The sequence below is a fragment of the Opisthocomus hoazin genome, chromosome Z (genome assembly GCF_030867145.1).
Source record: "Opisthocomus hoazin isolate bOpiHoa1 chromosome Z, bOpiHoa1.hap1, whole genome shotgun sequence".
NCBI lineage: Eukaryota > Metazoa > Chordata > Aves > Opisthocomiformes > Opisthocomidae > Opisthocomus > Opisthocomus hoazin.
In genome coordinates this window covers 7,679,710-7,702,354 of record NC_134454.1, presented here as the reverse complement: position 1 = coordinate 7,702,354, position 22,645 = coordinate 7,679,710, and the positions used below count along the sequence as shown (strand labels likewise).

Here is a 22,645-nt window from a genome sequence, read left to right as displayed (position 1 = left end):
AAAAATCTCAGAGGGCTGGGTTTAAGACAGCAAACATCATCAGAATGCATTCATGAATATAAACTCTTCTATAACTATAACTCTGCTGCTTCTCCAGAATTCGTAAATTTGCAGACTCTTTTTCTAAAGCAAAGCCAAACTTCTCACCTATGTTAGGGTACGGACTTTAACCACCAAGAAGTTGCCTTATCCTCTATACTTGGAGGATTTAGCCTAGTAAAGTTGATAGCCACTACTCTCTTAGCGTCCACAACCAGATATCGCAATCAAACATGTTCCATCGACTTCCACAGCCAAAACCATAAATCTAAAAACTGAGTATGATCACCATTGCTAGTTTACCTTTTATAAAATAATTTTATAAAGAAAAGATCACTGTATTGTTGTTACCCTAGTGTTCATCACCTCAAAGCTGACTGGCAACTTGGAACACATCAACAGAGGTATAGCTAGAACAATCTAAGCACGTTATTCTGTAAAACTACCTACTAGTTTGTAATTAAAAGCTAGATATTGCTTATCTGATCTAAGTTTTACAGTCGACTTTTTGCTAGAGCCTGTTAAGTGCTTCTGTGTTGCCCGAGGATTTATTCGGGACAGGAAGGACTTTGACAAGGAGAGAAGAGATCCTAACCTACGTCCATCTACCATTTTCCCTTAAATGACCCTCAGTAAGTATATAGCCTTCAATGTCACGGAAGCAAATGAAGCTTACAGACATCACGGTTTTGCTTACACAAACAGACTAAGGCCTTGATTTATTAAATCTGGTGAGACACCCTGGTTATCTTCATTGACAGCTCGATTAAAGAAATTTGACCAGAATCTGGCCATAACGAGCTTAAGGCCTAGCCTAGCATTACTCCATCCTCTATTATAGCAGATATCTCACCTGTACGACTGGCCATTCAAGAAAGCTGTGCAAGCTGAATGCTCCCTTGGCAAGCAGCAATTTAGCTCTAGGAGACAGTTCCATACTACCAAGCTGATTTAAGAAGTTAACATTGTCACCTATAACTCTAGAACCTTAGGATATCATTGACTATCACCACAATTATACCAGAGAAAATGTACACAGAACTGCCCCCCTATGTTTCCTGTTCAGAAGAAAAAAAATTTAGTGAATGATACGCAATTGATAAGCTGAGGCTACTGCTACAAGCAAAAAACCTGAATCACATAAGGTGCTTAGAAAGGTTGTCTCAGCCTTCAGAAACAGTGCATAGGTATAGCGATCCTGTAGAAAGTCTTGTCCACTATTTTCTTCTACATGTCAAATCACTTAACGTAGATGGACTACATTTGGTTCTACATATCACCTGTATACATAGATGGGAGATATACACATACACAGTCACTCTACATACACATATACTGTATGTGCAAACTTATATACATAAACATACACATATATACACATACAAAACAGCTACTTCATCATATACAATACACATACATCCAGCCATTCTAAGTGGTATATATGTAGTTAGCCATACTTGAAATTTTTGAACTTTTTCCATTATACTATTTTTTTCATGTCATTGTACCTTAAAATAAATACATACATTTCATACATAGTTCCTCTCACCCATAAGCACTTTCAGAAGATTAAAGCTCTCAGCAATGCTGATAATACCGTATACAGAAAAAAAGTTATTTGCCTCTATTTATTTAAAGACTTACATATTATATGATACTTAAAACCCAGCTACTTCAATACTAAGTTTTAGTAAACGCACAAATTCCAACAGTAATTTAAAAGTAGCATAGCCATGAAATGTCATTACCAGAAACTAGCAGTATCAGGCTTTTAGCTGTGACTCAACTATCTCTGGAGATACTGTTTAACAATGCACAAATTGCTCAGATAATCATCTTCCACATACAGACTACGGACACTGTACCCTCAGATCAATAAACAGACCACTAGCTGAAGCTATGATTTTCTCCCAAACTGCTCTCCTACTAATTTATTCAGGTGTTTAGCCCTACAGTTAATGATTGAGAAATTGTTGTTCCTGTATCCCCAACACTCACAAAGCTAATACAGAAGCAGCATGAAGGAGAGGAAGACAAAGTAAAGAACAAAGGCAGGATGAGTAACTGTAAAAGGCCAAGCATATAAGACAGTGATCAGGAGAAGAGATGCAAAATATTTGTAGAGAAAAAGCCATTAGCTGAGACGCAAGTGAAAGCTAGTAATGAAAAGCAGTGAAGACAGCTGGAATTAATGCATATAAATTAATGGTTCTCAGGTTTCCGAAAACCTCACCTTTCCTGCTGTAAAGGTAAAAAGAAACAAAAACACTTTTTAAGACACTGTCCATATATCCTCAGAATGACGGTAAAATTTGTGCACTGTACACAAGAAAAAAGCATATACATTGCAGGCACAAGTTTGATTACCCTTAGTATAGAGAATACAATGACCATGCACAGACATCAGAAGTGCACAAAATTTACAATAAAAAAACCTATATTTCACTTAAAAATAAACAAGACTAGATATGTTTCAGTTAATTGTTCAGAATTCTTACTGAAATGTAATACATTTTAATATCTTCATTTATCAAAACTACATTTTTGTGTTAAATCGCATCACCATTAGCAACAGGTATTAAGTTTTCAGTACCACAAGAGCTAAAAACTTCATATGCAGAAATAACGGACTTATGACAGCATAAGACTGAGTGCTACAGGAACAGTGACCACCATGAAATAAAAACTATCCTCTTCTCACTTTGTACAGACATGGGGCTGTAAAAACAATGTATTTGTATCTGTCACTAAAAATTTTGGCAAAATTGAAATTACAAAGGTTTTTCAATATTATAAGCAATTATGTGAAAGGAGATAGTATTCTTTTCATACTGCCAGACATGAAAGGATGGCCTTTAAATAAGACTTGTATATCCTACAAATGCTCAGTAACAAAGAAAGCTAATTTTAATTTGTTACAGTTCCACTGAAAACTTGAATTTGTTGTTACAGTAATGGAAGTTGTAGTCTGAGTTACCACCATAATAATGTTATCAAAATAATACACTCTGACATGAAACGAAAATGATGATTGTAAACTATTAAAAAAAAAAATCTTTATACCTCTGTGTATGAATAATGCACTCAAATATGAAAACACAGATTAAAATTTATCACATAAAGGATATAAAGGATAATGAATATGTATATATGAATACAAAGGATTGGGGAAATCCAGAACAACTCCTAAAGAAACCTGTATCTCTAAACACATATAACTTCTCACTCCATTATAAAAAAGTTCCAAACCAAAACAGAATTACATTTGAACATTTCAAATACTAAAGTTCAGTTTTCCCTAAACTAAGCAACACCGAGCTAGTACCTTAAAGCTGATCAATATGGTTAGACTTACTTAAATATTTAAAAACTACTGTGGGTGAACTGTTCAAAACCTTGACCACAAAACAACGATGTGTATACAGACGTGTTAGAAAACTATGGCTGTAGAGAGTATAATAAACAATGTTACCTTGTGATTAGTCACATAAATTTTTCAAAAGTTAGCCTCTAATTGCCTTGGAGGATTGTACATATGTTTTCCAGGACAGATTCTGAGAAATCCAAGAAACCAGCAGCAGCAGCTCCTCGGCCAGCTCTACTAGGTGTGGGAGCTGGGCTTTGTCATTCCACAAAGGTGGTAGGTTTCAATAAGCTCTGCAGAAAATCTTACTAGATGACAAGTGAGCACACTTCTGTAAGTTCAAAATAATTAAAAAACAAAAAAAAACAAAAAAACCCCACCAAACCACAAACACCACCCCAAACAACTCAAGATCTTATTTTAAGATATCCTCAGACCTCCCCACTCCTCAAAACAAGTTTTTTTCCCCAGAGTCTGGAGATTTACCTATTCTCAGGTTGCTGGTAAAAGAAACAGACTCTAAACTTCTCAATACATGCTCTTTCCAATTATACAAAATTGGCTAAAAGAATGTGCCTTAGAAAATAAATTTTAAGTGTCAATTTTGTGTACATTGACATGAAGCAGGCTAAAGCACCCCCAAGAGAAAGCTAGAGACTAGCAAGAAAGCGAAGTAGCTGCTGTCAAAGAAAGAATCATGCAGTCCCTGAAAGCAGAGATCAGTAGCTATAGACTATCCTTACAACCCAGTCAGATATATAAGTCAGCAATGCATGATGCTTAGCAGCCTTGTCACACCCCACTATCTCAGGTAAACTGTTAAATATTAAGCCACATGCAAGCCAGACATCCAATAAGGAACAGGATAAAGACCAGTGGACACTGAGCTTCAGACCTCAGTAACTAAAAACGAATGCAAAAACCTACTCAAAAATATAACTGTAATTACAAAATATACATAAACAGGTATCACTGCCACCAATGATAAGACAGCAAAAAAGAACTAAATCATAAACTGCAAAGTAAGAAAAAAATGTTGACGTAAAGGAAGATATAAAGAGTGGTATGCACTTTAATTTCCTGTCTGGGAAAGAAGAAAGAAAAAGAAAAGAAAAGAAAATTAACAATCAATCTTGAGAGTGTATATATATGAAGGAAACTTTCAAACAATTATTCACAGAGAAAATCAAAAAATTTGGTACACATTTAGAAAAAGCTACCTTATTCTAAAACACTGCTGTATGTTCTAAAGATATCACTCACGCTGCCCCATCATCTAAATTTTAGATATCTCTTTAAAAACCTACCGCTTTGCTTTGTATCAATATATTTAAAGTACAGTAATTGTAAAACTAAATTTTCATTTTTCTAATACCTTATTAAAGTTAGCTCAAAAGGAAATCAAACAATCTCATTCTGCTTTGGTAAAAAAATATGAAAAAAAAACAAAGACAGATGGTAACTGATGATAAAAGTATCTACATCCTTTGCCATCTGAGTATAGCTGTATGAGGCGACTAATATTTCGCCATGTTTATCACGTTTTTTCTTTCTTTTTTTTAAGAAATATATATTCAAGTTACGAGCAAATCCAGTGACAGCAACTCTACAGGAAATACAAAGGAAATTCATTATACTGGAAGCAATGACAAAGAAATACTTTGACTGTAAGAATATTATTTTACCAAACATGATTGAAATTCATTATCACACTGGACAACATTTAAGATACTCATTTTAACCTTGTTTGCTTTCTCGTGTGAATTTTCCCAAGCACATATTTATTCACAAGACACCGTTATTACTATACCTGTTTCAAAAATAAAGCTTGATTATGGTGTCTCATAAAATGTTGGAGTATTTTTAATGTTAAAATATACACAAATTCACACACACAGAAATAAACCAAAAAAATCCATAAACCAAACACGCCAAAAACTTCCCACACAGCTTTCTGTCCACCTTGCAGTAAAAGACACTCTGTTCCAAACAGTGCATTCTGTTCTGCTTTTCCAACCTAACAGCACTCAGTACCTTAAAAGATAGTGATTTGAACAAGTTTCAGGTTATATTTCCTGGATAGGTATCAATATTTTTACTTTTGTTCCATGTGTGACTTAACACCAACCACTTCAACATTTGTTTTTAGATTACAGACATATATTTATAAACAATACTCTAAAACTATTAAATCCTCCTTACTTATCACTGCACTTCTCTCGGAGAAACAGTTTTCTAAGCTCTTAGCTAAGACTGATTCTAGAAAGGATGTGAAAACACCAAACTGTGGAAAAAACATGCATAATGGTTAAGCATTATCTAGCACAGCTTTATTCCCCTCAAAAGAAAAACCACCGAGCTGTTAAAAATAGGAAGTACAGTGTAAAACGCAAATGGAGTAATGAATGCTGAACAGCACACCAGCACACAGGAAAGGGGAAACAAACAAATAAATTATTAGGGGAAATCCAATATTTATAAAATAGAATGTATTTAATCAAGCTAGTATTATACAATAGTGAATAGTTAACAAGTCTCTATGCTTACAGTAATTGTCCTTACAATACAAATGGAACATCAAGAAATGCATAACTGGATCCAAAGCATACTTGTTTGTTTTCTGGCTTCTAAGGTTACAGAACATTCCTAACAAAAAATTTCATATTATCTGGCAAAAAGCTTGATGCTCAGGTAACGTAAATAGTATTACTTTCAAAAGATGTTTTAACAAAAGATAATGTTAACTAATTTTTACAACTGTTTAGTAAGATATTATCATGCTCCATCCTACTGCACATAGAGAGAATCAGAAAACAATTCAAATATATACCTTTAATAAATATTTTCACTGAATATTCTTTGTCATAAACAGCAGAAATTGAATTTTATGTGTAAGTCAGAATAAAAACATAAAAATATATAACATATGATTTGTTTTTCATAATTGCAAAGTAACAGTAAAATAACATTATCAAATAGATAACATTATCTCATCTACAATATGGGAACATAAAAATAAACTATGACACATGCAACACTATCATTGAATGCTACTTATATAATTCTGGAGATACGCTAAAGATTATTTTTTTTTTTTTTTTTTCTTATTGAAGCTCTCTGGTCAGCAAGACTTATATCACTTTAATTTTCTTGGTATTCATTTTAATGACTGACTTGTAGAAGTCAGACACGTAACCTCACTTGACAGGAACGTTCTTAAGGACTTTGAAAAAAGTACTGACTATGTTATGGCGTTAGATCTTTTAGGACATTTCAAGTTTCACTGCGCATTCAGTTACTTAGTTCAACCGGAAACAGGATTTTTCCCAGGAAAAAAAGCACTGCAAACACTTTATGCAAATCTTACATCACTCTTCCACTGAAATTCTTGAATTCAAGGGAGGTAAGCTTAACAGCTTAGGAATAAAATCAAAATGCAGGTTCTGAATAATGTATTTGCTTGTTTATACCTTAATCATTGAATTTGATTCATCTAACAATGAAACAACTGCATTTAAATAAAGGGATTACTTTCTAATACTGCCTTGATTATCGAGACTGTATTTATCACAATTTGTAATATGTACATATGTCTTTGCTTATCCCTCAAGCAGTGTTGAGCAAGACTAAGAGATACATTCATTTTGCTACGGACTTCAGCATCTGAATACCCCACAATGATCACACCCTAGCCCAAAAAACCAAACAAAATGCAAAAAATCACTTCAATCAACAGAAGCATCGATTCCAGAACTATTACTCTGATCTCACCAATAATAGTTACTGCTGTATACACTTCAGACCATTGCTTTTCATCTCCATCACTGCTATTCATTTTGTATTTGCGGCTACATGATAAAGTCAACATTTTTTCTAAACAAACACCTCTTTACAGACACTCAGAAACCGTCATCCTCACTTTCCAAATCGCTTTTTGGATAAAATCCAGTTCTTATCAAAATTAACAGGAATACAGGCAAGTTATAAGAAAATATTTCATATATGCTCATCAGAAAAAACAAAAAAAAGTCTTCAGATTCCTGGCCATTATATTTGTTGAATATTACTTACAAATCACCAGTCAGTTAGCTAAACAAAGACAGTTTCATCAACATCCCTGAACTATCCTCAAAAAAGCAAGGAAATTACCCAATATATGTTAAAATTTTAAATAATTTCCAATTAAAATTTTAAGTTTGCTGTTTCCTTCTTTATTTTCCTCTTTCACTACAACAAAAGAATTAAGAACTGCAAATTAAGACCCTAATAAATACACACAAATAAAAATCCACAGAAGTCAACATCACCTGGTTTTGCCAGGTATTCAACCAAGGTCTTTCCTTCTTGTTTTGTAAATCCCTTCGTTCATAGTTGCCTTCTGAAGAGACCTAACAAATTGGTTTTCCTTCTATTCCAGTTTTCTCTACTGCTATTATTTTTGCCTCTGCAGGGCTCCACTGAAAATTCTCAAGGTTTTGTTGTATTTTATAAATTAATGCATAGAATACAATCTATGTCCAGTTCCAAGTACATGAAATCCACAGAATAAAGTGGTAGACCAAAATAACATAACTGTAGTAATGCACCACAGGAAAAAGGAATACGTGAGTCGTGTTGCCAGGGAAATCAACTCTTGGGTACCCCAACTATGTCTTCGTGATATGTATCAAGACAACTATTTTGTGATTTTAGCTCTAGACACTTTTCTTCCTCTTTTACCTCCAGAGATGAAGATTCATTTGCATGTTGGAACTAGCCAACAAGACGACAAACTAGATCACAGTCTAGGAACTTCTGCTGTAGAGCAAGAATCACAAGTAAAACCAGACTATAGTTCAGGCTGCCAGGGATTTCAGGAGCTCTTAAGTCCAACTTCTTACCCAAAGCAGGCTCAGACTTGGCCTCAAACCAGCTCCTCAGGGCTTTATCCAGTCAGGGCCTGAAAATCTCCAAGGACAGAGATGGTAAAACCTTGCTTTGTCAGAGTTGCATTGCTGGCCTGTCCACATGGGCGAAAAGATTTTCCTTGCCTCCAGTCCTAACTTCTCTTGTTTTAACTTGAACCTCTCTTGTTTTAACTTACACACATTGTCTCTCATCCTTCCATCCTGTACTACTGTGAAAAGCCTGGCTCCATCTTCTTGATGACCTCCTTATAGGTACTGGAGAATGCTGCTCTTACGACCCTTGAAACTATCTGTTCTGCAGACTGAACAAGCCTGGATCCCTCAGACATGTGTGCTCCAGCTCCTGACTGTCTTCGTGGCCCTCCTCTGAACTTCCTCCAGTTTACCAAAGTCTTTCTCATTATCACCAGGGGTTGAGGGCAAAACTAGACATGGATGTAGACACTGCCTAGAAAGTGCGAAGAGGGGCGAGACAATTATTTCCCTCAATTTCCTGCCTATACCCTTGTTTATACAGCCCAAGAACCACAGACCCACAGAATGTTAGGGGTTGGAAGGGACCTCTGTGGGTCATCTAGTCCAACCCTCCTGCCGAAGCAGGGTCACCTACAGCAGGCTGCACAGGACTGCGTCCAGGGGGGTCTTGAATATCTCCAGAGAAGGAGACTCCACAACCTCCCTGGGCTCCGTCACCCCCAGAGGGAAGAAGTTCTTCCTCATCTTCAGATGGAAGTTCCTATGCTTCAGTTTGTGCCCATTGCCCCTTGTCCTGTCGCTGGGCACCACTGAAAAGAATTTGGTCCCATCCTCCTGACACCCACCCTTCAGATATTTGTAAGCATTTTTAAGGTCCCCTCGCAGCCTTCTCTTCTTCAGGCTGAACAAGCCCAGCTCCCTCAGCCTCTCCTCATAGGAGAGATGCTCCAGTCCTCTCACCATCTTCGTAGCCCTCCGCTGGCCTCTCTCCAGTAGCTCCACATCTTTCTTGAACTGGGGAGCCCAGAACTGGACAGAGTACTTCAGATGAGGCCTCACTAGGGCAGTGTAGAGGGGAAGGAGAACCTCCCTGGACCTAGTGGCCATACTCCTCCTAATGCACCCCAGGATCCTATTGGCCTTCTTGGCAGCCAGGTCACACTGCTGGCTCATGGTTAACCTGTCGTCCACCAGGATACCCAGGTCCCTCTCCACACAGCTGCTCTCCAGCAGGTCCATCCCAAGCCTGTACTGATGCATGGGGTTGTTCCTCTCCAGGTGTAACACCCTGCACTTGCCCTTGTTGAACCTCATCAGGTTCCTCTCTGCCCAACTTTCCAGCCTGTCCAGGTCACGCTGAATGGCAGCACAGCCTTCCGGTGTATCCACCACACCTCCCAGTTCTGTGTCATCAGCAAACTTGCTGAGAGTACATTCTAACTCTCATCCAGGTCATTGATGAAAAAGTTAAACAAGACTGGGCCCAGTACTGACCCCTGGGGGACACCACTAGTTATCGGCCTCCAAAGAGACACTGCTGACCTTCCCTACTGCCACGGCACACTGCTGGCTGACATTCAGCTCACTGCCAACCTAAGACCCCAGGACCTCCTCCACAGAGCAGCTTCCCAGCCACTCTGTCCCCTGCCCAATTCTGTAAACTATTGGCTGAGGGTCTGTGAAGACCTAGACAGCTGCACAGAACTGGTATTCCTCTCCCTTTTGGCCAATATATTACTGTAGAAGTAGGTTAAAAGAAAGTCTTTTTTTTCAGTGACCACTTTTGTACTAGATTTCACGAAGTACCACAAAAATACCATTTGTAACGGATAATCTAAATGTTTGTTATAAGAAAAGATGCACTTTTTAACTGTGAAGGACAGTTAACAGACTATTTGAGAAAATATACTTAACACATAAACGGCATGATAACAGTCAGTGATGTGAAAACCACGAGTTTTATCCATTATCATAATGCAAGTAACTCCATTTGACAAAGCTGGACCACTTAGCTTAAAAAAGCAATGCCCAGCTACATGATTCTTATTCCTACAGAATTATCTGCCACATTTCTTTTGCAGTTTGAGAAAAGAAACAACCAAACAGGACACCATGCAGCACTGAGTGCCTAAGCACTTTCTGTTCCACTGGTTTTATGGCAAACTTAACCATTTCCATTCTAACAGGTTAAACGCTGTAACTAGAGTACATAAAAAATTATTAAATCAGTACATGAAAGACAGAAGTACTTCATGCAGAATAAACACATTTTTAACAACAAAATATATGTATTAATCAATGAGGGCAGATAGTTGGGAGTTCAGAAGCATAGCTATGACACAAAGTTACACTTGCAACCAGGCAGCTTGGTTTATGGAGATGACACAACTAATTTTATTAAAGAACTTTAATATGGTAAGTTCAATTATCAATCAGCATCTCAATCCCCACTATTAACATCCAAGTACATCTTCAAGCAATTTTTAACGGCCAAACTCTGCTATGTTTCCCTTCCTATACAACAAACTCTGGAACAATTATTTTAGCATTTCTGATCAAAACTTTTCCCCCCCACGCACACCCCTTTCTTTATCACAGAAGACCAAAACATAACTTCCAGTCTCCTATCTGCCAGATACATCTGTTTTTCTGCCTTGGACATTACACCTTTTCCTAAAGTATAAAATTTTCTTCCCACATTTTATAACATGTTAAAAACATCAGTTATTTTCAGAAGAGGGAAAAAAATAAACTGCTGGCTCCAGCTTAACCTTGTTCCAGTAGGCTACAAATGGTCAGCCTGTTGATGTTGAGCTTTCAAGAAACTCAGCTGTGTCTGAAGAGTTACAGTCTTTAGATTGTAACATCTAACCAACAACACAACTATGCTAACACAAAAACTTTTGAGTATCCCAAACCTATGACTCTGCTGAGAACACAAGCCATTAAGGGCTGCTGAGATTTACAGCACTGAGTTGTTCCAGGTCTCAACTGTATAACCTAGTATGTCATCCTGGAATCAAGCAGTGGGAACCCTTAAAGCAGCAGTCTTCCATGTGCAAAGTAATGCTAAAACTCCACTTCATCTCAGTTGTGTGAAATACATTTCTGATACACAATTTGTGACTCGAGGCCACATGAAGAATATTATCTTCATCAGGTCATGAAAGTTGGTCACCGCACTGAAGTCATTATCCTGTGTCTAGCTCTTCCCTTAAGTCAAGAAATGTCAGTTTCTTCAGAATGCAGAGTTCTTCAGAGCTAACGGACAAGCAATGAAGATACTGAACACCTTCAGGCTCAGCTAAAGACACAAAACGTGACTTGGCGGATCGCATCAGGATCATGGCAGGTAATTTTAGTATATGAAATTTAAATTTTAGTAAGACCTGCCTTCCCAAACAACTACTGATATAAGATGATAACTGAAATCTGAATGTCCCAGATTGCACAAGTGCATAAGGTTATACTGTTTGACTACTGATGATCTGGATGACTCAAAACAACAGCATCAAAAAACCCATACCAAACAGCTTCAACTGAACCAGTAAAAAAACACCAAAATCTCTACAAACCTAACCTGCCCACTACCGATCCTTGAAATACCCTGTCAGGATGATGCTCCTTACAGTACAAAGGACTGTCAGAGCAGTTGGAGAAAAACTGAGCAACTCAGGACGATCTTCAGTCAGAAAGCAACTGGCAAGCTGGGAAGAGACAATACCATGAAAAGGTGTGCTTTTATCTTAGCTCACTCACACTTGCCTCACTTCAAAACCCAGAATCTGAGCACAAAAGTATTTCCACAAAAGGGAGTGGAGCCGTTATTTGTGTGCTACATACCTCCATTCTAAAACTAAACATGTTTTACTCCCTAAAACAACACTAAAGATGGTTCATAGAAGAGTTTCCATGCCTTTCAGAAAGTCCTAAGAATAATCTTCTAGAAGCTACAGCAAGTTGTTGTAACTATTACACAGAATCAACTCTAAGGAGTTAAAAATGTACTAGATTCTACATTTCTCCATTTACTAAATCCGATAGAAAAGAATAAAATGAATATGGAAGAGTTATTTGTCAACTCTTTTGAAAATTGCAACTCAGTTGAAGCAGTTTAACACACGGTAGACCAAATAAATAGAAGTGAACTAAATATTAAACCAAAACCCGCATGCTGACATGACTTCAGCTACCACTTGCTCAAAGTTGCATGTCAATATCACCTCATAGCTAACAGTTAATTTGACAAGTCAGCTACCATGCAGATAGTACAACTGCTTCTCCCTAGGCAAGGCTAATGTAACTTTGATTACAGCCAGACCTTTCTGCAGAATGAATCTAAAAAAATTTCATAAATCATACTTTAATTTTATAAATGGGCGTAATAGTCTGTAGAGTTTAGTTAAACATTCACTTTCTATAACTTAACTAACTGTAAAACGTGTATGATCTGATCATTTAATTATCGTAGACTAATTAATCAGATATTTTGAGTAAGTTTAGTTTAAAAATGGTGACTATAGAACAACTCTTTTCCTAAAAAGCATTTTGAAAAGCAAGCATGGGTTTTTAATTAAGGCAAATAGTGATAAGGCAAGTTTTTTTTCTTTTCTGTATCTTTCCAAATTCTCCAAGAGATCCAAAGCAACTAACAAGAATACAGTACACGGGGGGGGGGGGGGGAGCAGCTAGGTTTCTAGATGGAGAATTCTGAAAACTTTTTGCAGCAGCTAAATAGAACGTGAATCTTCAAATTTATGACACATTAAGCCTAAGACAAATCCTGACAGTCACCACTCCTTCCAATGGCAGGAGAACTACAATTATTATGCTATTTTTGCTTTCACCTACATATGAGTAGACTTAGTCCTCCACAGTAAATACAGTAGTTCATAGAATCATAGAAATCATAGAAAGTTTTGGGTTGGAAGGGACCCCTAGAGGTCATCTAGTCCAACCCCCCCGCAGCGAGCAGGGACACCGCTAACTAGATCAGGTTGCTCAGAGCCCTGTCCAACCTGGTCTTGAATGTTTCCAGGGATGGGGCCTCCACTACCTCTCTGGGCAACCCGTTCCAGTGTTTCACCACCCTCACTGTAAAGAATTTCTTCCTTATATCCAGCCTAAACCTACCCTGGTTTAGTTTAAAACCATTATCCCTCGTCCTGTCACTGCTGTCTCTACTAAACAGATTGTCCCCATCTTTCCTATCGGCTCCCTTTAAGCACTGAAAGGCTGCAATCAGGTCTCCCTGCAGCCTTCTCTTCTCCAGGCTGAACAAGCCCAGCTCTCTCAGCCTGTCCTCATAGGAGAGGTGCTCCAGCCCTCGGATCATTTTTGTAGCCCTCCTTTGAACCCGCTCCAACAGTTCCATGTCCTTCTTGTGCTGTGGGCTCCAGAGCTGAACGCAGGACTCCAGGTGAGGTCTCACCAGAGCAGAGTAGAGGGGCAGAATCACCTCTCTCGACCTGCTGGCCATGCTTCTCTTGATGCAGCCCAGGACACGGTTGGCCCTCTGGGCTGCCAGCGCACATTGCCGGCTCATGTCCAGCCTTTCGTCTGTCAGTACCCCCAAGTCCCTCTCAGCAGAGCTGCTCTCGATCCTTTCATCCCCCAACCTGTATTGGTACCGGGGGTTACCGCGACCCAGCTGTAGGACCTTGCACTTGGCCTCGTTGAACCTCATGAGGTTCACACAGGCCCACCACTCCAGCTTTTCCAGGTCCCTCTGGATGGCATCCCGTCCTCTGGTGTATCAACCGTACCACTCAGCTTGGTGTCATCTGCAAACTTGCTGAGGGTACACTCGATGTCGCTGTCCATGTCATTGATAAATATATTGAACAGCACCAGTCCCAGTATGGACCCCTGAGGGACTCCACTCGTCACTGGTCTCCATCTGGACATTGAGCCCTTGACCACTACCCTTTGGCTGCGACCATCCAACCAATTCCTTATCCACCGAACAGCCCACCCATCAAATTCATGGCTCTCCAATTTAGAGAAGGATGTTGTGGGGGACCGTGTCAGAGGCTTTACAAAAATCCAGATAATGACGTCCATTGGTTTTCCCTTGTCCACCCTTGTTGTTACACCATCATAGAAAGCCACTAGGTTGGTCAGGCAGGACTTGCCGTTGGTGAAGCCATGCTGGCTGTCTCGAATCACCTCCCTGGCCTCCATGTGCCTTAGCATATCTTCTAGGAGGATCTGTTCCATGATCTTCCCAGGCACAGAGGTGAGGCTGACAGGTCGGTAGTTCCCAGGGTCTTCCTTTCTACCCTTTTTGAAAAGGGCACAATGTTTCCCTTTTTCCAGTCACTGGGGACTTCCCCTGACTGCCATGACTCCATCATGGAGAGTGGCTTGGCAACTACATCAGCCAACTCCCGCAGGACTCTGGGATGCATCTCATCAGGTCCCAGGGACTTCTGTACGTTTACGTTCCTCAGGAGGTCCCGAACCTGGTCTTCACTTACAGCTGGAGGGATTTTACCCTCCTGGTCTCCTTCATGCCTTCCATTGACTCCGGAGGGGTGAGGAGAGAGGTTGCCAGTGAAGTTCAAGTTTTCTAAGACTTGCAGTATCAAATCGCACTCTCAGCTGTTCACATTGCAGAACGCTACCCAGAGATGACAAAGAAAAAACTCAGGTGACAGTACCTCATTTTGTTTAGATGAGGCTACACAGACTAATAGCAACTTCTGTAAATGTTTTGTGGATAATGTGCAACAGGTCACACAGAAAAACATTAGCTCAAATGCACGATACTGGCCATCTAATCCACTAGCAAGTAAACCCTTCAGCTAGCTCATAAACATCCAACATCATTGTCAGATAAAGGGAGCTACATAAGCAAGAATGCCCTCCCTTCTCCTCCCCGGATTTAGGTACATGGCGGGGGAGAAAAGCAGATCAAAGGTACTCTAGAAACAGTATACAATGCATCACCTGAAAATTGAAAAGACGTGAACTAGCTCATTGGAGTCAAAAATGTATTTTCAAATATTAGCTCCACAGAAGCATAACAAATAGGTTATCTATGACCTTAATTACTGTGTTGTAAGTAGTTCTGGCTCAGAATCCTATTATACTTTCTCAAATCTTTGTAAGGAAAGTACAGTTAAAAACACAGAAAAAGAAGTAATCAGACAAGAAAACAGAACACCTTAAGTGAAGTAAAATAAACTGACTCAATGCCACCTGCCAAGTGACATACTGCACCTTTTAACAGATTTGCTTGTTTCTATTTCTACTTTGCAATGTTGCATGATTTAACTACACTGAGTTTAACATCTGAGGTGGTATGTAAGAGAAGATACAGCTTAACCATTATGCAGTAATAAAACAGAAGAGAGAAGCCATTTACTTGGCAGATAAACAGTAAATATGGGTTTGAGTCTTTAGTTGTAGTGGCAGCATCCAATGCCTCAACAAAATCTAAAGACACAGTTCTTGCCTTAAAGACCTTATAAACTTATTTGAAACAAGACTTCAATAAGAAGAAAATGAAAGAACTAAAATTGTTTACTCAGAGAAGGTCTAACAAGCTGAGATATACTCAACATACTGGGTCCATGGGTGGATGAAATGACCTTTCAAAGTAGTGCTAGACACTTTTTTGCTCTCATTAGTGAATGGGTAAAAGTCACACACACTATGAGTACACTCAAATGTAATGATTAATATACAATATTTGGTGTTACCATAGCATTGTTATGGATGTCATCTACAAATTTAAACGTCAGACAGGTTAGAAGTAAGTTGGGAATTTACAGAGAAAGTCTTAATTGCTAGAATTTAAATTTCCAAGCCTCATTAAAAATTATATTGTAAAACAGGAAATTAATTTCTTAAATACAACTTACAATATGGACTTATCCACCACCTCTTGATTTTGGGGCACTAAATCTGAAGTTAGGGGACCAAAGACAAACAAGTTACCATGGCGGAACAACAAAACCAACTGCAGGTGGTGTGGAAACCCAAGCAATTTCAGGCGTACTATCCCAGCTGCGGCACGCATCTTTTCACATGCTTCCAAAGGGAAATTACAGTGAACTAGACTCCATTATCCATCTACATGGACGAAAAAAACATTGCCTTATTAATCTTACAGTGTATGGAAAAACAATAGATATTCTTACATTATAAGTTACAACAATGAAATTCTCATCTGTTGAGTTCATATACCCATAGAGAAATTTCTGAAATAAAACATAGTGATACTTATAAATATGTACAGGATACTACTTCTACATGCAGGTTTTTTGTTCTTTTGGGGGGGTTTGGGGTTGTTTTTTTTGGGGAGTCCTGGGTTTTTTTCTTTCCCAGAACTAACAATTAATGGAGGAAGATACCTATCCTAATCAACTCAAGCTCCTGTCTCTTTTGCAATTCAGCAGTAAACAAGTAAGCGTCATCTTAAGTAAGTTTCATCCCAGAAGAGTATGAGCAAGAAAGAATCTATATACAGCAATGCATTTTTTTAAAAGAATTCAGCTATAAATGAACAAGTTACATAAAAGGTGAACATAGACTTATAAATGAAAAATATAACATACAATAAATGTCACTCCAAAAGGCATGTATCTCTTGGGTAAGTTCATCTAGCTTTTCAGACAAGCAGTAATTTACTTCAACAAATATAAACTGTTTCATCTATATGTTATCCAGACATAATTTACATATAACTATTGGTTCTCTTTCAATGAACAGAGATTGTATTTTAAGCGAGTGTGTATATAATACTTAAATGTGTGTGTGTATACATATATGTATACACACAGACATACTCAGTATGGAACAGCCAATTTCTTCCATGATTTTTAGCATAATATTACCAAAACAGCAAGTTCGCTGTATCACCATGCACAGAAAAAAAAGTAGAAAAAATTCTGTAAGATTTATACAAATGCCACATACATTCTCAGAGTATTTCAATGAAAGAACTCTTACAATTTTCTTTCCTCTTTGTACTTAAAACAGCATAGCTCCCTCTGGTGCATCTACTACAAAGAAAATAACTAAGAATAAACATCAGTCATTGTTATAAAAAAGACAACATTAAAGAAAAGGAACCCTTAGGAACAAAAAATGTCTAAGAATTGTTAGAAATAAAATTTCAATTTCATTCTTTCTAATTAAAATCTTTTATAACTGAGGAAATTACAACTATTGAAGAATAAAATAAGAAAAGGAAAGAAAACTGCAGGTGTGCTAATACAGAAGGGCACGAGAAAAAAAAATCAGAAGCTTGAAACTAAACCTGTGTTCTTAATATAAGGTCATTTTTATTTAAAAATATTCTTAAGTGAAATAGGCTTTATGAAAAAAGTCAAGGTAAGTAATTCTGTGAAACAAAATGTTACATCAAGCAAAATATCTGCTCTCAGTCTTGCAAGAATGAAAATTATTAGGACTACAGCTATCCATGCAGTCATAGACCACTAAACTTCACACCTAAACAGTCATGTCTCCTCTAAAAGTCCAGTGAGAAAAGATTTTAAAAATAGCTTGATTTTACTCTATGGAACACCTCAAACTCTGATATAACTTGTTGGCTATCAAAACACACCTAGTCACTGGGAAAATAATTTCCTACAAAAGTACATTTTGCTAATCACAAAAGCGGAGATCACCACCTGCTTTAGGCAGCTCTTTTGTAAACCTCTGGAAGTATCAACACAATGCACAACAAATGAAAGTGACACCTGTTTAAATCAGCCATCTGTCCCTACCAAACTAGATTTAGCCAAATCAGCATGTGTACTGCTCCTTAAATTTCCAAAATACGGGCATACACAGCATCTGTGAGAAAAGAGGAATATTGTTATGACTGACAATCAACTTCACCAGAAATACATAAATAGTAAACTTGTGGCTAAGAGAAAAACATCGTCTTAAACATTTGCTAGCCTATTCATTTCAAAAGCCTCATTAATTTTTCAGCCCTCATTCTTAGTAAAAAAATAAGTAGTTTCATTCATAATTCAAAAACATACTGCTTTTGGTATTCTCATGCATTCATTTGACAACGAGCTCGATTTTGAAAGGGAACTCCAACTACAAGGACACTACAATACCACTGAAAGCTTTTATTTTTTTAATCTGTCTGTATTTGTGATGCATTCACAATATGCCATTTCAACTGAAAATAATTTTTAATATGGACTTTAAGAGTCATGTATCTTGTATTTTTAAAAGCCTATTCATTTTATTAAGTATTCCACATGACAATACCACAGCTGGTAAGCCTTTGGAGACTGCAGGTAAAAATACAACTAATACAGAATATTTTAAGAGGGAAGGAAGCCTTTCATAAGAAGACAAAGTAAAGCATGAAAACCAGAAACACTAGCTAGAACACCAAAAGAAGCTGCAATGATGAAAGATTATCGCATTTTAGATATTTGCTTACGTTTCAAGTAAGAAGCGAGGAAAACAGTAACAGCCTTCCCTCTCATTGTAAAGTTCAGCAAATGAAAAGAAATGGCAACATTTACTTCTGTAGACAGTTTTGTGGTTAACACCACCGTATCAAGCAGGAACAAGAAATGGGATACTGTTTACAAAGCTGAGCCTAATTATCAAATAAGGCACCCTGACTTTAAACTCTTTAACAGCATTATACTTTTGATTCCCATTTCATTTACCTACACTACTGAAACAGTTTCTCCACAGTAGCACAACACCAGTTAGCTCACTAGCAACGCAGCAGAGCATATGATCCAGATAGGCTCATTAAGATGTGCTGAAACACAATTAGATAGTTACACAGTCTAAGTCATGAAAATCAGTGAATTAAAAAAAAAAATCAAAAGCCACCTCCTTTTCAAAAACTAGTTAGCATCACAAACACCAACTATTTTGATAGCTGCAGGCATTAGGGAATCAGAGTGCATAATGCAGATCTCATCTGTGATCGTTACAGTATTCCAGAAAGAGTAAGGAGTCAATACTGTTCTCAGTAACATCCATAATATTAAAAGAGGTGATTATGGCTGCATTATTATTTTCCAAACTGCAGTCACTGCCTAAAGAAAGTGTGGCTAAACAGTACTAAAAAGGTCTTTGTTTTTAGGTAGAATCATGTACTTCTAGTCTGATGTTTAAGAAACATCTCTACATCTCCCCACAGAAAGTTTGTCTCATATCCTTTGCTACCAGCGTTCTGGATACATGTTCTACAAAGACAGATTTCAACAGCCAGAAAGGATTCCACCCCAAATAGTACTCTGTCCTGCTGTAAGAAGGCTACTCAAGAAAGGCATGGTGCAGAACCAACATATTCTCTTTTCAACAACAGCAGATGCCAGCAATGATTTCATAATCAATGAATCGCATAAGCTACCCAATAAAACTAATAACAAATACATTAAGATTTAAATGTGCCGTGTAACTGATACAGAACTATAACTCACACTGAAAATACCTAACGTTTTTAGAACTTCTTTGACAGCAGGACCTAGAAAATCAGCACTCAGTGGTTTCATCTTGAGTAAAATCATAAAAAAATGGCAATATAGAGATCTTTGGTCATTACGCAAAATAATGTATTTTCCAAGTTCTTGTTGGCCTGTGAAATATCCCTTAAAAAAAAAAAACACAAAAAGACAGATCGAATATACCTTAGCTCAAGAAATATCAGTATCAACAATGCACTAACTACTTAGCACATTTTGCAGTTGATAGCTGCTTGGAAAAATTGCCTTCATCATATTCATTGGTAGTTCCAATGTAAGACAAACTAACAGATTGTTGTTGAAATTGTAATGAGACACCATGCATTTTTACAGGGTTCTACACACGTAAAAATGGAAAAAGGGTATATACAATGAAAATGTAGATGTTAGATTAAAAACAAGAACAGCCTTCTTCCTATTTCACTAAATAAAGCAATAAGAAAACAAATGTCATCAAAAAGAAGAAAGCTTGCCACAATGACACATATTTTGAGAAGTCAAAGAGAGTGCAAACAGATACAGGGATGTTAAAAGACAATTTCATTGCCATAATAGATGCCAAAAATTCATTTTATCCGAAAGTATTAAAAAAGTACAGAAAGCATGATTTGTCGCCACTGACAACACAAATTTTTAGATCTTACTAAGCAACCACCAAAATTATGAAGAAAACAAGCATTACGGATAGAAAGAAAAAATGCAAAACGTTCTCATTAATAACACAATTTCTACTACAGCTCCTTGAGAGGTAAAAGGCTGCCTCTTCCCTCTTTCCCAAACGTACCCTTGCAATACAGTAGTAACAATCACAAAGACTTCTTATCCTGTTTCTCGTCTTCTCCTTTCTTTGCTGCTCAGCACACAAACTCACAGTCACTATCTTGGATTTCCTTCATTATGGAGAGTTTCAGGAAACTGAAATGGATTCTCTCCACTTGAACACAACTCACCGTGCATAAACTAGCTCTAGACATGCACTGTTCCATACTACAGTGGCTGTATGAAATCATCATTTAAAAAATAATCCTCTGCAGAAGAAGTGAAAGAAGAAAAAAACCTGCTACTCTGTGTGTGTATGGGTAGAAGTATGGAATAAACAAAAAAAACCCACTTCACCGTACAAAGAAAATACAGCTTGCACTAAAATAAGCAGAACCATTAACTACAAATACAAGAAAAAAATACATGGCCACACGAAGCCCAGAAAAGCGACTGATATGACCGATAGCACGAGCGTATCATTAAAAGATACAACAAGTTCACAAAAATCCGCAACATTTAGCAGTCGCATCAAATCAGAACAAGGCCCCTGTAACGGAAAGGGGAAAAACACCCCCTACTCCTTGGCGTGCTATAGCATCCGTTTCTGGCTGCATCTTTTCTCCCGCCCCCGCGGTTTTTTGTTTTTGTGTTGGTTTTTTTTTTTTTTTTTTAGGGGGGGGTGGGGGGGGTAGGGGGAGTGGGGTGGGGAGGGTGTTAAAGTAACCTTAGGCCGTGACCGGAGCCTCGCTCCCCGGTTTCGACATTCCCCCATCCGCGCACACGAGAGACCGAGGCAGACGCGTACCCACCGCATCCAGGCGATTGTCCTGGAGGTCCCGGCAGCGTGCCTACGTCCCCGTCACCGCCAAGCCTCTCCTCCTCGCTCCGCACCGCGGCCAGCTCCGCTGCCCGCCCAACGGACACCCCCATCCCAACCGCCCCTCTCACGAACGCGCTCCCCAACCGAAGCGCACGCGGCGGCGGCGGGGCCGGGGAGGCGGGGGGGGAGGGAAGGCGGGGGAGCCGGGAGGGCGAGCCGGGTCCCGTCCCCCCCCCCCCCCCCCCCCCTCGCTGCACCGCAACCACGCGCGCAGCCCAAGGGAGCAGCGTCGGCCCGGATGCGGCGAGGACGCGGGGGGGGGGAGGCAGCGGCTGGGGGGAGGAAGAGCGGAGGGAGGGAGGGCCGGCCTGCGCCCGACGAGCGCACTCACCTGGGCTGAGGCGGGCTGCGGCGGCGTTCCCGCTGTCGCTGCTGGCGGAGGTGGCGGTTGTTGTTGTTGTTGTTGTTGTGGGTGACGGTGAGGAAGGGGGTGAGGAGCAGCGGCGGGAGGAGGAGGAGGAGCAGGAGAGGAGCGGTTGTTGTTGATGGGTAACAGTCGCCAGGACTACGGTGACTATGGCGCTTGATTCACAAGGCAACGGTTGCTATAACTCACAAAAGGGAGCGCGAGCGAGGGAGGCGGAGGCGGCGGCCCAGCCGGAGAGGCCCGGAAGAGGCGGGGTCTGCCTTAACGGACGGCGCCGGGGCGGGCGCGGGCGGCTCCCTCAGCTCAGCCGGGCACGGCCTGGGCTCCCGTGCCGGCGCGGGGCGGCAGGCGCGGGGCCGGCGGGGCGGCGGCGGGTACCGGCGGGTACCGGCAGGTACCGGGGCGAGGCCCGGGGCGAGGGGCGTGGCCGAGCGGGTGCTGCCTGCGACGGGCCCGCAGCCGCCTGACGCCACTTCCGGCGGGTGGGGAGCGCGGGGTACGGCTGCCTCGCGCTAGGCCGCCGCGGGGGTCGTGGGATGTCCGCCGGCGCGCGAGGGAGCCGGCGGCGGGCCGGGCCGGGCCGGGCCGGGCCGGCGGCTGGGCCCAGCGGCGGCTGCTGTGCCCCTTCCACCGCCGCCTGTGATGGGCGCCCCACGCCTCCTCCCCTCGGAAAATGGCAGCGAGGAGCCGCTGGCGGTGGGGGAGCTGCCCGGCTGCCGCCATTTTAAGGCGGGAGGGACGGCGGCGACAGGGCCTGCAGTCCTGCGGCTCCGCGGTGGCCCTGTCCGCCATGGGATCCTCCGGCGGGGAGGCGCATGGCTGAGCTGTGGCCGGGCCAAGGCCCTGGGGTGCCCGGTGGCCGCCCTGGGCCTGCTTGGCCTTGGG

At 40.1% G+C, this 22,645-nt stretch overlaps 1 protein-coding gene across 5 annotated transcripts in view; it reads right to left on the bottom strand.

The window, feature by feature from the left end:
* Window positions 1–21,806, bottom strand: part of RFX3 (regulatory factor X3) — a 147,001-nt gene extending 125,195 nt beyond the window's left edge. For 3 of the 5 annotated variants that reach the window (XM_075410677.1, XM_075410678.1, XM_075410681.1), the window contains exon 1: window positions 21,323–21,543. In XM_075410677.1, the coding sequence (XP_075266792.1) occupies window positions 21,323–21,443 (121 nt within the window). In that variant the 5' untranslated portion in view covers window positions 21,444–21,543. Of the gene's footprint in view, window positions 1–21,318; window positions 21,544–21,724 lie in introns of those variants that run through there. The other 2 variants (XM_075410679.1, XM_075410680.1) reach the window with 2 other exon arrangements.
* Between the last annotated feature and the right edge of the window lie 839 nt (window positions 21,807–22,645).